Source organism: Lissotriton vulgaris, chromosome 2_1, assembly GCF_964263255.1.
Source record: "Lissotriton vulgaris chromosome 2_1, aLisVul1.2, whole genome shotgun sequence".
Classification (NCBI taxonomy): domain Eukaryota; kingdom Metazoa; phylum Chordata; class Amphibia; order Caudata; family Salamandridae; genus Lissotriton; species Lissotriton vulgaris.
The window spans coordinates 734,313,618-734,331,827 of NC_141687.1; the positions used below are offsets into that span (position 1 = coordinate 734,313,618).

The 18,210-nt window shown below is 41.8% G+C and overlaps 1 protein-coding gene across 1 annotated transcript in view; it reads left to right on the forward strand.

The window, feature by feature from the left end:
• Nucleotides 1–18,210, forward strand: part of PDE3B (phosphodiesterase 3B) — a 1,395,287-nt gene that overhangs the window by 784,305 nt on the left and 592,772 nt on the right. The window contains exon 10 of the mRNA XM_086956022.1: nucleotides 15,944–16,081. Coding sequence (XP_086812148.1) covers nucleotides 15,944–16,081 — 138 coding nt within the window. The remainder of the gene's footprint in view (nucleotides 1–15,943; nucleotides 16,082–18,210) is intronic.

Consider the following 18,210-nt stretch of genomic DNA (forward strand, 5'->3'; position numbering starts at 1 on the left):
GGCAGAGGAAACTGATCCTCACACCACACCACACCTGGCTGCTCACCTGCCCCGAGTGCCACAGCGATCCCGGGTGACCCACCAGACTAAATGGAGCGATTTGAGTTTCCAAGGACCTTCGCTAGATTGACATGCGACACGCTTCAAGTTCCTCGGCCTGCTAACACACTCCAATGTATCAATCAGAAACCTCGTTTCTCTCCATGAGATAATTGCGCCTTCGCTACTGCATGGGGCAACATGTTCTTGTTCTTATTGCAACTCATTCTTACGGCAAAGGCTGTATCTGATTAACAAGTGTGTCCCATTTATTTGTCAAGACCAAATCATCTACAACATAGGCAGATATGTACTGATATCTGGCAATCTAGCTGGCAAAACAGTGTTGCTAGTCCATGTGTATGCACCCATTGCCAATTCCCCTGAATTCTATTAGGCCCTTTCCGCACTGATCGAGCGTACACCGGTGAACTGATTTTGATGGGGCATGATTTTAATGACTTACAACCTCTTCCTGGACTCCATCGGCTCGATAACTAGTGCCAAACCCTTTTCCTTGCTCATTCTTCATGACATTAATACTTTACAACTTAATGACATCTGCCGCACCCGTCACTCCCACGTCCAGGATTATACGTTCTATTCAACTCCACATGGTATATGGACCTGGATAGATTACTGGTTCATATCTCACGCAGCCCTCTTGCCGCTAGTGGATATGACACACATTCCCCGTGCCCTTTCGGACCACGCCCATTTAAGGTGGCTGTAAACATCCCATTTCCAGGCCACACAGCTCAGCAGTGGCACTTCCCAGAAAATGCATTACATGACTGTTCAAATTAGAACTCTAGGTCACCATAAATGAATATCACCAAGAATGCAACTCTGTAGGAGGCCTTCAAAGCATACATCCACAGAGTATGCATTGCTAAACATGCAAGGATCCTTATCCCAAGTGGAGTGGGAATTGTGGGACATTGCCAAAATGCTCAGCAGCACCCAGAAGACCCAACTACATAGGCGTTCGATCTTAGTAACTGAGTTCCAAAGCTGAGCTAGAGGTGGGTGAGCTTGGGAAATATGCATACGCGCAACAGTAGCTCTTTGGTCCTAGTTTTCATAGCACTTAACCCCTTCGACGCTGATGACGAGCTGGGCTCGTCATGGCGTAGCCTCCTCGCACGCTGATGACGAGCCCAGCTCATCACGTAAAGTGCGATTCCGCAAAACCCAGCGTGCGAGCGGAATACCGCTAGCGCGCATGGTGTTAAGTGACAAGCCTCACTGAGGAGGGTACGACTGTTGAAGAGAACACTTGTGTTGCCCAAATGCTCCTGGCCTATTCTCAACAATTATATACTATGCGTACTTCAGATGACCCAGATGTGATTGCTACATACTTAGCTGAGGTGGCAATGGTACTGCTAATAGGGGTACAACAGCAATTTTGTTAGCAGCACCTATGTTGCGTGAAGATAGAGTGCAGGCAATCGATGCCCTACATAGCTCTATGGCCTGGGTCTTGACAGACTTGTGAGCAATATTTCTGCAAAGTTTACAAGCACATCTTGGCCCCTCACCGCTGGCGGTCTAAGCAGAAGCACTCGAGGATGGCATTTCTCCCCCTCCCTCTTCGTCAAGCCTTTGTGTAGGCTATTATTGCTCCTCAATTGCAATAACAAAATACTGGCTAAAATCATTACCACTCTCCTCTCCTTGCTAATGTAGCAGATAATCTCACCCATTAAGACAGGCTTCGTACCATAACAGTTGAGTAAATCAACCTCCGCACCATGTTTGCTGCTCTGAATCATATCTCCCTAACTCTTCTGGCAGCAGTCACACTTCTAGATGCTGAGAAGGCATTTGATTTGCTTGAATGATCATTTATGAAGGCGACCTTATCCAAACTAGACCTATCTTGCGGCTTCAAAGACACCCACGCATCTCCCCCTTCATAAGAGATAATACGATTTAGACATCTATCAAGACTATCTATAAACTGGAGCAAATCTGAACTTTTTCCACTCAGTTACAACCATCTCCTGTGACCTAGAATACCCCCTCCACCTGTGCAGGAATCTCCCCCCTACCCTCTCCCCACCCCTCTCCCTCCCCCTCCCCCAGCCACCTCAGTATCACTCTCCACTGGCAGAAAGTGAAAACCAGAACTATGGCCCCCCCACCCACAAACTCACTACCCAGATAGACAGATGGATTAAACTACCGCTGTCCATCACAGGGCGTATCGCCATAATCAAAATCGTGGTGCTCCTGTGCTTCTTATACTTATTAAACATACGAATTGCGTTAACCAATAACTTTTTTGCCATCTTGCGAAGTCTCTTCACTCCCCTAATCTGGGTGGGCCGAAACCCCAAGATGAGATGGGAAACTGACACTTTCATGTTACCGAGGTGGCTTTGGTGTCCTGGATTTTCAACTTTACTATTTAGTAGCGCAATGTCACTTTCTTATTACTGGTATCATCCTGACACCAGGCTCTCCCACCTGAAACCAGAACAAGACCAGGCAGAGGAACACCCCCTATCCTCCATCCTACCAATGGGACTCCCACACGACCATGGTCCAAACTATGGAAATACCTGGGAGGCAGGTTACTATACAATCTCAACTTACCACTCACCAATAACCCATGGTTGCTGTTGTGTTCTATCTAGGACCCCGATCAATATTGTGACCTCATGCCCCTATACAGCTATAATCAATAGGTATCCATATAATGGCATAAACTATCAGAGCCATATTTCAGTAACTCGTCTCTGCAGCTCATTACAGTACATGACACAGCAGAAGCCACTTCCTTAGATTCCTAGATAACACACCGAGTTCTTTCAACAGATAAAACCCCCAGCAACCTGGGAAAGCCCTGCTTGCTTTGTTTTGATTAGTAATAGAACTCCAACGAGCACTGTAACAACGACCAGTTCTTAGTGACATCTTTATTGACGTCTTATGTCCAAAAACTTACGTCAAACAAGGCACCTTTCAGGTATAAATAATACCAACGTTGCCTTAAGCAAACGTGATGGTGGTGGTGAATACAGGAGCAGAACAGCTGTCCCTTGCAGAGCCCAGCAGATGCGAGAAGCCCACGGACGCTGTCCCTCCTTCTCCTTGACGCGCTGAGAGAGACGCTGTCTTTTCTCCTGCCGAGAAAATCCAGCTCCGGCGTTTCCAGCCTACCCTTGCGGGTAACTGGAATATCGAGTCCTGAGAGGAGATACCAGACCTCCAACATTCTATTCCAGAGGTACGGTGCTGACTAAACCCTTAGAGAGAATTCTTGAAGCAAACCCTTGGCAAAACCAACTTAACTTAAACTGCTACTTACTCCCTCCCAAGTATTAGGCTTAGGTCAGGTACACCGGGGTAGGCGTAGTTAGAAGCACCAGTTAAGTACGTTAGCCAAATGTATATATGAATGTATATATTTTATTCATTTTAACTATCATATGGCTAAGAAACCATATCAGTGCTTTTACAGTATTATTTCGCAATACTCCTTTTACTGTACGCACTTTTTATAATAACTTGTCTTGCAATTGTGGCAATTCATTTCTCTTGCATGAGAAAAGACTGTTCAATAAATAATACCTTTTTATTGAAAACGCCCGTCTCTCTATTCTCTGCCTCCAGGTGAAAGTAATTCTGCACAACTGACTGAGTGAAATAGCTGTCTATTGTTTCACATGACTCTAGAGATTGACTCTTATTCTGAGGAGCAAAGTTGTCATGTTAATGCGGTTGTTGGAAAACTGAATCCCTTCTTGTCTGAGCCAGGGAAGCTGATCACTTCCTATTCAGTCAAGAAAGTTTCCAGTGACCTCTGAGCTAGCTGGTACAAACCCAATTAAGTTTAACATAGCCAGTAGAGACCGAGGAGACCGCACTCCTACGTCTACACTGCTGTTTGTTATTCCAATGCGCAGGGCCTATAGGGAAAATAGGAACTACACTACATGGCGCCCAACGTTTGGTAAGGCGATAAAACTAACGCAAGACGTTAAAGTAACTCAGTCGTGCTTTTTCACACAGACCCTTTCTACTGTAAATACTCCAATAGACGTCTGGAGTGGGTGAAAGGTTAAAATCCACCCGAACTTAGTAGGAATAGATTCCTATGTAGAGTTTCTGGTTTATTCAACGTTGAAGGATACAGTGTTCCAAAATATTGTGCACCTAATCTTTGTCTCCTTGAAACCTGATCTGCAACAAAAGACCTTCCTGACAGTAAAATGCCAGGAGAAGGCGGGAACAACGGGACAGCTGAAGCCGCAGTAAATGCGACTCAGCAGGGTCCCGATGAAACAGGAATTTACCCACCGGATGCAATAATCATCCCGGTCAACATAAGAAAAACTATAACGTTAAAATTTATAGAAAACGGACTGACCACACAAGGTGGCACAGTCGTCTTCGTGATAGAGGCACATGAATATCGGCAGACAGAGGTATTCTATTCTTGGATAAAATTTCCAGCGGCAAATGCTACAATACACGAGTTCCACTATTACAAAATAGAGGATCCACCGGATGAGAACGCTCCTTTCGAGGAGATTGAAATCCCATTAAAATACCAAGAGCACCTGCTCTGGTTTAAAGGCGCCCTAAAACACAATGGTAGACCAGATGTACTAAAACAGATTCAGAATGAATACGGTCCAGAACCTGCTTTAACTGTTGGTATGAAATTACTGAAAGACTTCAAGCAGGTCTCGGCTATATTACTAGCCAATATAGAAGCAGCATCTGTGGCGATCCGCCAGAAATTGAAGGAAACAGATATAACAAAATCAACCAATTGAGCTCGCCAGAATCATAGAAAAATGCTATGAGGAACTAGGTAGAGACAGCTTGGGTGGGAAACCAGTAAAACCCCACTACTCGAAAATCCTGAAAAATTATTTATTAAAAATAATCAAAATACTCCAAAGAAAAATTGGGATGGAAATAAACAGTCCACTCCCAAGGAAAAAGTTTTCCAGTCCAGAGATAGGTCTCCTCGACGGAGGGAAAGAACTTCGACTTGAGAACACGAGTCTCCCCAGAGGGAGCCCTCTGAGAAAAGATATAACCTTAGAAATAGGGATAATCTGAAAAAACCTGATAGATATCAAAGTATTGATACACGTCCCTCTCGATCTTTTTCGCAGAAATCGGGAAGAAGAGGACGGTCAGACCCAGGAGAGCACACCAAATCCAAAGACAAGGAACCTGCTCAAAGTAAAAAATTACAATTCCCAAGGAAGAAGGTAGCCAGTATTAGAGTAATCGAACATGCCGAGAATACTGAGGACACAGCTGAAAAACGGGGAGTGGGCACAGACAATGCTAGACAGTGCAGCAGAAATCCCCATAGCTCGCAAGATCCTGATGAGTCTTCTGGAGACAGTGGACACGAATGAATACATTCAAGTAGAAACTGCCGACACCAGAGTTAGCGAACCTCATAAGATATACGAAATAACACTGCGTATAGAGGGAGATAAGACTAGAAAAATAAGGGGTCTATTTTGGGATAACCTCTCAAAAGGCTATGACATCCTGTTAGCTGAGAAAGATTGGCCCCCAGAGTTTGTCAGGGAGTGCCCTCGTGGCGAAGAAATGATTATACCTGCCTTCTCGAATCACATTCCGATTCACACTAAATATATATATGCAAGGAAATGGGCAGTAGCCCAGGCACCAGCATTATATAAAAATCATGTAGGATGGGATGAGGACTCTCCTCCTCACAAAATCCAGTTAAAATGTCAACCTACTGCACAAAGGCAGTACCCAGTTAAGCAAGAAGCTAAAAAACAGGTCAGGGAGATATTAGATCAACTTGAATACCAGGGGTGATTGAAACATGCACCTCTGAAATGAACAATCCTTTGTTTCCTGTTTCCAAACCAGACGATTCATATCGTCTAGTCCTGGATTACAGACACCTTAACTCGTGTTGCAAAACCTTTGCGGTACAGAACTCGCACAGTGCAGCACTAATGAATAACATAGTTCGCAAAAAATATAAAACGACATTAGACATATCTAATGGATTCTTTTGTCAAAATATTGCACCAGAAAGCAGGTACTTGACCGCTTTCTCAATAATGGGGTCACAGAAAAACTTCTGTAGGCTCCCACAGGGATTCAAGAACAGCCCAGGACTATTCTCAGCCAGAGTAACAGAGTTACTTCAAATATATGATGATGAGGCATTATCTTATGTCGATGACCTCTATCTCACAGACGACGACTTGGATACTCACTTGAAAAAGGTGAACACCATAATACTTGGTTTCGCAGCAGAGGGTTACAAATTCAACTTTAAAAAGTCAAGAATTGCCCATCTGACAGTACTATTTATAGGATACGAATTATCAAGTGAAGGAAAAAGCCTGGCGGACAACTTCTTAGAGAAGTGCGCTGTACTCCAAGCACCAAAAACGCTGAAGAACTTACAATCCATTCTAGGCTTCCTGAATTTCGGAAGAACTTACATTCTAAATTATGCGGAGAGGGTTAAACCTCTCTACGAATTAATTAAACCTGATTTTAAACCAATCAACTGACATGTTAGCAAAAACAAAATTAGATACACGTGACAATACAATCAACCTTGTAATCCGAGTCATCCCAGGAAGATGCGGATTCATGTACCTGACCTCTAATGAGGGAGAAACGGTACCAATAGCTTACAAATCTCATTTGTACACACAAGCAGAAAAAACATTCAGTCTCACAGAAAATACTGTGAAAGCAGTGCAAACTGCTATAGCTAAAGAACGAGTACTAGCACAAGGCAAAAGGATCACTGTTCTCACAGCAGAATCCGCCTTCGAAGCACTATTCAGCCCAGTAAACCTGCCTACAGTGTCACTGGATCCGAAATGGATACAGTGGGAAAATGCTCTTGCTGCGGAAGACGTGAAATACTATTTTGCTCCGCACATGAAAAAACTGAATGATTTAAATTAAGAAAAAGAATATCCTCTGCCAATCGAAATTCTCCCTCTAGAACAGTACTGCTGTATAATCTATACAGACAGATTTGTACAGCATTACAACGTAGAAAATAAATCCTAGGATGCAGCCTGCGCGATTGTTAAAGGTCGCTGGCTCTGCGGTAAATTCAGACCGAAAATAAGAAAAACTGAATCACTGAGAAAATGTTCGGCTCAGCGAGCTGAAATCAGATCTTTAAAGATGGCGCTTGAAAATGCGGAACGTGAATTCCCGACACTAATCGTGTGCGATTCGCATTTTTGCGTCAACTCCTACAATAATGATTTGCAGAGCTGGATTCAAAATGATTACAAAGGTGACACAGGTGCCACAATCAAGCATAATATGCTTTGGAAACAAGTAGTTCTTTTAGAGAAAGAACTACAAAAGACTCACGTGATACACACTCTGAGTCATCAACGTGGTAGCGTTCACGTTGGAGGGAATCCATTGGCTAATACAGTCATAGCGGAAACAAGTAAACCGGCTTCCATAGCCACAAAAAAGCGTTCAGAAAAATACATAGACGGGGAAACCATGCTGGCAGTAAAAACGTCCTTAAAAGGCAACTGTGCAGCACTACCCGTGAACTATCCATTCAATTATGCATACGTAATTAATGCAAACTCCGTTCCTTTTGCTCGAATCCCTGGAGTGGGGGATAGGGTTATTCCAAACATGAACCGGAGAAAGTTATTAATAGCAGACGCACACATGGGTGAAGGTCCAAGGCACAAACAGATGAAGGAATCTCTGACTGAATTACAATCAGTATACTGGTGGCCGGAGATGTGCCTGCACCACTATAAATATGTAAAGAACTGTCCAGACTGTGACAGAGATCGCAGCAGCGAATCAAGCGGAGTAATGCCATGGCCTGGTATGTAGGTAGCGTAATGCTGTCTATATGCAATCCAGCGTCCTATTAATTGTTTAAGACTACATTCACTATAAAAATGTGGCCCCAGCGCTCGGCTGACGCCCAAACTGTTATAAAAGATCTGCGAGTCTTTATCGGCACATACGCAATTGCCATGTTCCATTCTGACCAGGGTCCTGCTTTCAGCTCTCGAGCTTATAAGGAGGTCATGGCCAGTATGGGCATTGGGTTGCGATTCTAGTGTCCATTTCACCCTGAGGGAAACAGTGTAGTGGAAAGAAAAAAACGAGACATAAAGCAATCTATAACAGCGAGGGTATTAGGTTCGGGTGATGGGTGGGTCATTTACTTTAATAAGTGTCCAACGTAGTCTAAACAACCTGCCAAGAAATTCTCTAAAAGGTTTTAGCCCGTACGAACTATTGTTTGGAACTAGAATGCATGTTCAGGATCTTGATAGTCAGGCTTCAGTGGTAAAAGATAAAAATAAAGACTTTGACATCAAAGATCGTTTGGCTATTTTACAGGACCTGAATGAAATAAGAAAATCCTTAAGCAACATAAAAATAAAGCAACATCCAACTACCACTGAAGACACACCACCTGTCCCAGCAAGACCTGTCTGGATTCCAAAGATTGGGGATCTGATCAGAGAAAAAATAGCGGTGAAGAAGGAATTTGTGCCTTCTTACAGAAAAGCTGTACCTGTCTTAGCAATCAACGGAACAAGATCAGTAGTACTACCGCCTCTTGCTGGTAAAAAGGAGAACAGAGTTGTATCAATCGACCTGGTGAAACCACAAGCATGTGGCCTATAATCAACAGTAGGCCAAGTGGACTCCCAAGAAATAACAGAATACCCAAATTTGCAACAATTCAAGAGGTTCAAACAAAGACTAATCACATTTGATAAACCTGCAGTGCACAGAGAAGGACTATGCAATAATGCCATGGAACTCGTGCCTCTTGAAACACAGATTGAAACAGTTCATCATGAAATTCCGGTCTACAATGATGTGGCATCAGAATGTGCTAATGAAAGACAAATTGAGAAAACAATTCCAACAATTGACAGAACTGCCTCTGGTTACTTCATCAATTTCGATAACTTTTCTGAAGATCAAAGCGACCCTGAAGTGACACCAGAAACAAAGACTTTTAAAGAAAAAACAACAGAACTCTTTCATCAACTCAAGGAAACTTATCTTATTTCTCCATGGTTAGAGTTTTGGTTTGGGCTAGGTTTATTTTTCCTCCTGCTTTGGCTCATCATGGTACTTTGTTTGGGAAAATTCATTGAGGGAAAATACATTTCAATGGACACAGCAAGTCAGAACATCAACTTAGTTCTAAAACCTGACAAATCATCCCACATGAAGAAAAGAGGACTCATCAGTAACTGTCACAGCCATTCCAATACCCGGCGGGGTAGTTTGGGACAAGACTGACTATGAAATATATGGCCCGGTTGAGATCTTGAAATATCCTCGCCAGTTCAAGGTTTCATTAAGTGACTTTGTAAAACCAAGTACATTTTCTGATGATTGGGATTTTGAAAGTATAAATTACATGATGTCGGATTTAGTGTTATCAGCAAAATTTACAGAACATGATTATTTACAAGTTTCATCTAATTATGAACAAATGTACTGCTTCTCACATTACGCAGACCATTACTTACATAAATCTGCTCAACCTAGAAATGTTTTTAAATATAACCAATGGGAACATTGTGCTACACCACCTAAAAGCAGTTCAAAAACGTTTTTTGAGAAATTCCAATACTTCTCCGGGTTTAACACAAGTGATGCAGAAACATTTTATTATAAACTGTTGGATAAAACAGGGACGAAAACAATTCTGACAAATACTAAATTGATATATTCAGAAGCATTTTATGAAAAAATGATGACATTTGGTTTTGATTTCTGGAAAAACAATATTGAAACAAAAACCATCTGGGGTACAAAAGATTGGTGGTACAAGGCCTAGAAGCATTATTTCGAGCCTGCATGATCCCAGAACAAATAATGTTCTTAAATGACACAATTCACCAAACAACCTGTCTTGGCCTAGCTAAGATTAAAGACCTTAACAAACCGTCTATTCCAAAGCCAATACCTGATAATGCAACCACAGATATTGAAATAGACGTATCAAAAATTTTACATCTAAACAGAACACATCCTGATTGGAAAAAGTGGTTAATCTGGCCTACTGACACGAATAACTGTCAAGATAGATTCCTGAACAAAACACAGGGGTTAAAAATGACCAGACCCTCGATACTCCCAGAGACAACATCCAGGGATACTAACAACTTACAGTATAGGGAAACGGTGCCTTGAATGGCTAGAATCATCCACATTGGCAGAAATTAAGCAACACTTATCTTTACTTAAAGATGGTGCTGATTTGCGCGATTTCATTATGGGACCACGCAAACAGCGTCAAACGTTTCATAGCGGCAAGTATATATGCGGCATACAACGAGGCATGGAAAGTAACACAAATTGAAACAGCAGAAAAAATACGAGAAATTGATCGTATTAATTTGGAAAAATCACTTTCTGTTGTGGACAATGGGTTAATGACTCTGTCCTCCAGAATATATTCACTGGACAGTATTGTATCATCTGCCATCGATATAATAGATAAAGACTTGCTAATGTTACAACATGGCCAGTCGCAATTACGTTCTATTGTACAGTTAGGCTGGACGCTGCAAAATCTTCGTTCAGGCTATGTGCCATGGCGTTTAATCAACACAACGTCATTGTTTTCCATCTTTAACCTTACTGATAAACAAATCAGTTTGGCACAGAAAGGAGCAGATTATACAATCCTGAGCATCGAAAAACTTAATAGATTACCATTGACAATGTCAGAAAGACCTGTCATTGAATGGATAATACACAGGATTATCACAATTCCGATAACAACTTTCCGATTTAAAAATTGCCTTGAGTATATACCGACTGGCCAGTATGAACGATTGGGTAAAGGGTACATTAAGTCATCATGGAAATTGCCATATACACACACATGCTACAGTGACAACAACAAAAATGTATTTCTTAGTGGTGAAAATTGCAAACATTCACTAAGCGGTATACTTTTGTGCCAGGGTATTAATTTACATGGGGCCTGTGAAGGGACTTCAAACAACCTTTCATGCCACCAGAACGTCACACCTGCAACACAGATAGAGCCCTTCTTTAGGCAACTTTCTAACGGGAGTTACATTCTAATAACGGATCACAGCTGTTGTGGCTTGGTGCCAGGGAAAATTGCAAAAAACAGGGAAAGCATATCTCGTAAGCGTAACTTCCATGGTCACTAGCTGTATGCCAGCATTGTTTCCAAACGGCCCTGGAGATTCCGAGACGCCGATTTGGCCTCCTTTGAATGTCTCTTCTATACGAATTGATACTTTAAGCAGAATGAAGTCTGTGCTTTTACAGACAACAGTGCCCATCACGTCATCAAAAGAGACGTATGATCTCCAAGTTGCAAGGACAGCTTCGGAGATACATGAACTTTTATCAACAAATTGCCCCGTGGATTTCACAGAAATGCTTAGCCAAATCCTAAATATGTCGGATGCCTTTGGTATCTCAAACGTATTTAAGATGATTTTTTCAGGACTGTTAACACCATTCAAAGCAATTCTGGGCATTATTCCCAATTTTATCCATTCAGTCTTTGGCGGCATACCCCTAATTTTGGGACTTGTTGCAGGCATTTTATTTTTGACCCTCCTGTTCCGATATGGCTAGCCAAAACACAGACATGACTCCGGCAAGGATGGAAGAAACGATCCTAGCAGTACGCTACCGGGACCGCATAACTAGAGTCCTTGGATTGGCCTGGCTGAGAGAACTGAACATGACCTGGTTTCTTTCATTCAGACCTATATGGCAGACCTGCATCTTACCTGTGCTTCGATGTATGCTATGCGGAGAAGAATGCGTGATAGACACCTGTCTTGCACTACCATCAGCAGTACCAATGGATATCGATACTTTGCTAAGTCCTGTAACGGCTCATGCATCGTGTTGTCCCCAGCGGCTACCAATCCTGATGACCGCATTCGTTGAGACTCCTGCGCTACGACTAGGTGGCGGCAGTGAAACGGTAAATGAAAGCAACATCACCCAGGTATGGCCTTCTGTGAGCATTGCTGATCCAAACATCAATGATGGCAATCATTCTCACAACTGCCAGGTTACTGCACTATCGAACCTGGTCGAACTGTCACCTGAATATGTAGACCTATTCTTTAAGAGCTTGTCTGATATGATGATCTCCCCTGAACAGCAACAATTATTTTTTGGAAAAAACATTCCGGCGCACAGCGTTCCCATGAACTCTGAATTTGGCCTTCAGTTTTGATCAACAAAAACTACTGAAAAGCGTTTGGAACTCTATTCCCCCGTTCACCACGAGAATTTTTTTTTTTTTAATTGAACATTTTTCTAAATATTTACCTTTTTCTGGCACAAATACTTTTGCTTAAAGTAGAACTATTCATAAAGAACAGAACTTCTATTTTTAGTAGATCTAGAGACAAAAACTTTACCTCAGCCTCTAGCACAATTCACAGAAATTGTATTTATATGTGATGAAATAGTCTCGCCCTTCTTTTCTGTATTAAGAGACATTTCATGTGTAATTTTTCGCAAAATCGTTCAACTGATTACATATGCAATAATTTGTGAATGATTACTATGCTTAAAAATGTACAGTACCTATATTTTCATGTATTTCAAATACGCCATTTCAAATGCAATATGTATTTTGGGGTGGGTAGGAATACACGTGCATCTTATTGCTTTAGTTTTTAGTAATTTGATGGACATACATTTGTGGAGTGGGTGTTGTGTTCTATCTAGGACCCCGATCAATATTGTGACCTCATGCCCCTATACGGCTATAATCAATAGGTATCCCTATAATGGCATAAACGATCAGAGCCATTTTTCAGTAACTCGTCTCTGCAGCTCATTACAGTATATGACACAGCAGAAGCCACTATCTAAGATTCCTAGATTACACACTGAGTTCTTTCAACAGATAAAACCCCCAGCAACCTGGGAAAGCCCTGCTTGCTTTGTTTTGATTAGTAATAGAACTCCAACGAGCACTGTAAGAACGACCAGTTCTTAGTGACATCTTTATTGACGTCTTATGTCCAAAAACTTACGTCAAACAAGGCACCTTTCAGGTATAAATAATACCAACGTTGCCTTAAGCAAACGCGATGGTGGTGGTGAATACAGGAGCAGAACAGCTGTCCCTTGCAGAGCCCAGCAGATGCGAGAAGCCCACGGACGCTGCCCCTCCTCCTCCTTGACGCGCTGAGAGAGACGCTGTCTTTTCTCCTGCCGAGAAAATCCAGCTCCGGCGTTTCCAGCCTACCCTTGCGGGTAACTGGAATATCGAGTCCTGAGAGGAGATACCAGACCTCCAACATTATATTCCAGAGGTACGGTGCTGACTAAACCCTTAGAGAGAATTCTTGAAGCAAACCCTTGGCAAAACCAACTTAACTTAAACTGCTACTTACTCCCTCCCAAGTATTAGGCTTAGGTCAGGTACACCGGGGTAGGCGTAGTTAGAAGCACCAGTTGAGTACGTTAGCCAAATGTATATATGAATGTATATATTTTATTCATATTAACTATCATATGGCTAAGAAACCATATCAATGCTTTTACAGTATTATTTCGCAATACTCCTTTTACTATACGCACTGTTTATAATAACAAGTCTTGCAATTGTGGCAATTCATTTCTCTTGCATGAGAAGAAAGACTGTTCAATAAATACCTTTTTATTGAAAACGCCTGTCTCTCTATTCTCTGCATCCAGGTGAAAGTAATTCTGCACAACTGACTAAGTGAAATAGCTGTCTATTGTTTCACACGACTCTAGAGATTGACTCTTATTCTGAGGAGCAAAGTTGTCATGTTAATGCGGGTGTTGGAAAACTGAATCCCTTCTTGTCTGAGCCAGGGAAGCTGATCACTTCCTATTCAGTCAAGAAAGTTTCCAGTGACCTCTGAGCTAGCTGGTACAAACCCAATTAAGTTTAACATAGTCAGTAGAGACCGAGGAGACCGCACTCCTACGTCTACACTGCTGTTTGTTATTCCAGTGCGCAGGGCCTACAGGGAAAATAAGAACTACACTACACTGCCACTGAATAATGACTACTTGTACAACATACTTTGACAGCTCATCAACTACACACAGTGGGAATCTCTTTACGAACAGTAAGGTGAACACACAGCATGCTCACGGCCACTGAGGCTCCACACCCATGGACTGCTTGATCTTCCTCCAAATGCACAGCACACTACGGGATAAACTGCCCACATATTACGAACTATCCCCCCCCCCTGTCATTTGTTATCTCTACCACAGAAATGGGCAGATTAGTCTCCACACTATACCAATCATGCCTAGCTCTGAAGTAAACCGGAACAGAAAAGTCCTGCGTGGCATGGGAGCATGAGTAGAGGCACTAAAGCCAGACAAAACCTGACATTTTTGCTACACACAAACTCCGCTGATCTCTGCCCTCCATAGGCATAAACTACTTAATTACAAGTATACACTGCACATACACTACACCAAAAGGCCCTGGCAAAGATACACTCCTCAAGATCACACCAATGCCCTAAATGCTTAGCCGATTATGATGTTTTTGTACAATAGGTTTGGAATTACACTGTCATCTAGACATCTAGGGAGTGAGGGGGGGAGTTTTCGCATTAATTTTAACCATGAAGCAACATACCGTTGACAAACACTCAATGATGGCACTGCTGAAATATGTCAAACAGCTAAGTCCAGGACTAAGATGCTTCACTGTCATCACACTATTACTGGCAAACAGACTGATGGCCTTTTACTGGGGCAGCAGCAGGGTCCCCACCACAGATGATTGGCTGAAAGACATGATATAATAGGACACCACTAGCTAAATTTATGCTTCATTGCAGCCACCCACCTACATATCCAAAGACACTTGACAGCACCTCTGAGCCTATCTTATTAATTTTAGGAGCCAATGGCACTGATGATTCCGCATACTAAACTTGGAAATCCATACTACTTGTAATCTCTGTAGAAGAAAACCTCCTGGGTTTTTTTTATGTACAGGTCCCCTGCGTCATCATCTGTACCTCAGGCCTCTACCTCGATGTATGGACCCGTATTGCCTCATATATGCAGGATGCCTTCAATCTCAATTGTTAAATTACACATATTTGACTGATACTGCTTGATCACAGATGTACGCTATATGACCTGTGCAGCATTATTTGTTTGTCCTTGCAAAATTGAAAAATAGAGTTTAGAAAAATATTTTTTTAAATGATTTGTGATGCTGCTTGCTAGTTTGCTGTAAACATAAGTTACTTTGGGTTTCCTCACTGTGTTCTATTTTTAACATGTCCCTTCCTTGATGTAGAACCTCTTACTTTCAACACAACTTCAGGGACAGTATTGAATACTTAAAAAATCTATCACGGTGTTAAGAGGTCTGTATAATGCTATGATGGTCAGGTCTGTATGATCCTATGATGGTCAGATGGCCAAAGTGAGTGGCAGACCCAGTGACGAAGCATTCCACGTATGTGGTGTGTGTGTGCGTTACCTATTTTTAATGAAAGAACCCTGTTCGACAAGACAGACCTAACTCAGGCAAGAGGAAATGGTCTCACAAACCTAAGTGTACCAGAAATTATCTTTGTGTTTTCGGACTAGAACACCTTGTCAGCCTGGTTATGTTTGAATAGATAGGTTGCCTTAAAGTTCCTTTATAATATCTTCTTCCCCCCTCTTTGTGGTTTTCCAGTTAAATAGAAACAAAAACAGCATTGGAATGCATCTTCACAGCATAGCAGAAAAGCAGATGGTTGTGGTTTATTATTGCAATATGTGTTCAAATAAAAAAAAAAAAAATTTTTGCCCTCTGGAGCAACGAGGATTGTGAAGAAAAATAGATGTATTAAAGACATTTTGTTTAATTTTTCAGATGATTGAGGATTTGTCTTTAGAACAAATGCTAGTAGAAGATCATGAGTCATTAATAAGCAAGTTGAACAACTGGAATTTTCCAATTTTCGATCTTGTGGATAAGACGGGTGGCAAATCTGGAAGCATCCTTAGCCAGGTAATTTGGGTGTTTTTCACGCACATTATTTTCCAAATCTTCTGCCAACTTGAAACCCTCCAGAAGAGTATTCAAATTTTCCAAAATACCTTCATTACACTATGACCTTTTCAATTTTCTGTGTATTTTCTAACCATTTTGTGGCCTTACCTAGCTGAGCATTACATACCACTTTTAGAAGAATCATGTTCTTAAACTTTTTATATTTTCTTAATGTTGTAAACTTAGCTCAATATGGAATATACTTACAACAGGGATCCTCCATAGGTTCCTATTAGAATTCTTAACTGAAACTGCAGAGAAATTCACACTTCAGAAGACCAGCAATAAGGACTGCACCAAAACTCCAGCCTTACACTGTTTGAATTATTTGTGACTGCATAAAACATCAATTCCCGAACGTGTCCTCCATAATAGCAGAACAGGGATTGTTAGAAAAAGGACATACACACATTTCTGTGTTAAAGTCCTGTAGTCACAAACAAGCTGCAAAGTACAGAGCCCACCTAATACTCCTAACTTAAGCCATAGAGTGACGAGCAACACATCCAATATTGTGAATGACCATACTGCCTCACATTTGGTTGCCACTAAAGATGGATAGTCTCTGAGAGGCATATGTGATTTATACAACACAATCGCTAACAGTTGTCATAAGGAAACTCTGCAAAAACAAAAGAGTGGACTAGAGTCAACTAGATAAATACTCATTCATCCAGGCAGGTTTCTTTTGTACCTTTAAAATAGGACTTGTATCAATAAAATCGATTTCAACCTAAAATAGGACTAGCTACATTTTCACCTGTTTTACAGCCCTCTTTGACCCAAGAAAACCCATACGCTTTTTCACGTTGCAGCAAACAATAAGGAATTTTGACTATTTTATTCCTATTCCACTCATTACCGTCGTTCAGCTACAACAACCTTTTAACTTTCTTAACCTGGAGAGTTTCTGAAAAATGTGACTACTCTTTACCTACCCTTCTACACTCTCATCCAGTCACCAACATGAACATTACCATAAAGAATAATGTGAAACTCATTCTTGGAACCACTGTCTCTTGGCTTATTTCTGCAGCATCCTCAAATTCCTTGCTCATCTACTTCTTTCACAAGAGTCCTCTATTTCCTACTAGCCATTATTTCATAAGGACTTTTTATCCCTATTCCTAGCTGCAGAGGTGCAGTAAGCTTACAGAAGCTTCCTAAAGGAAACCCTCCACTCACCTGTGCAGTGCGTCAACTGCAATCCCTCCTTGAACCCCCCCTTCCACCTTTCAACTAGGCCATTCTCTAATAGTAATAAGGAGGTCCTGACTTGTTCACCACAGTGAGATATTTATTAGTTTCTTTGGAAACCAATCGCACCTCATTGCCAGTCACTAAAATTTCAGGAAGACCCTCCCAAAAAAATAGTTTGTTTGGAAATTGTTTGACAACCAGTGGAAACCTCACTCACAAATTTCACCTCTATCCAATGCAAATAATCTATTTTTAGATTTGGCGTGACCTCACCTCTTCCCCCCCCCCCCCGTTTCCCCTGTGGTCATGGATTTCTAAAGCCAGTTTTCTACAAGATGCCCCAACACTATTAGTCATGACAGGGGGATAATGAACAGTTGCCCCTAGTACAAGGAAGACAGTCCCTGACCCTATTTTCCTCATCCCTTTCAAAGCAAGGCCACCAAAAACTCAATCTGAGAGGTGTAGTACCACTCTTTTTCAGATGCCCCTCGTGGACAAGGATGAGTATTTCTTCCCTCTCAGCATAGCAGGCACAACCAACAATTTTTTCTTGAAGAAAATAGAATCTCTATACAACAATTCAACACTGATTTCTAAAAGCTGCTACACCATTGCTTAGCACAGCCCTCGAGCAAACTAAATTTCACACTATTGACAAAACAGTCCTGCTCTATGGCATGGATCCACTCTTCGTGTGAAATATGCCAGATCTACTGTCATCTTCTGTCCATTAGCAACTGTCCATTCCTCTGTATCATCCATTGTCCCCCCCCCCCCACTGTTTTTCGTCAACAGTCTGTCTCTGAAAGACAGTCAGCCAACACTTTTCTTGTCTAGCCTATATTAAAGTCTGAAGCGGTGTTCTTGCAACCTCTGCAACTACT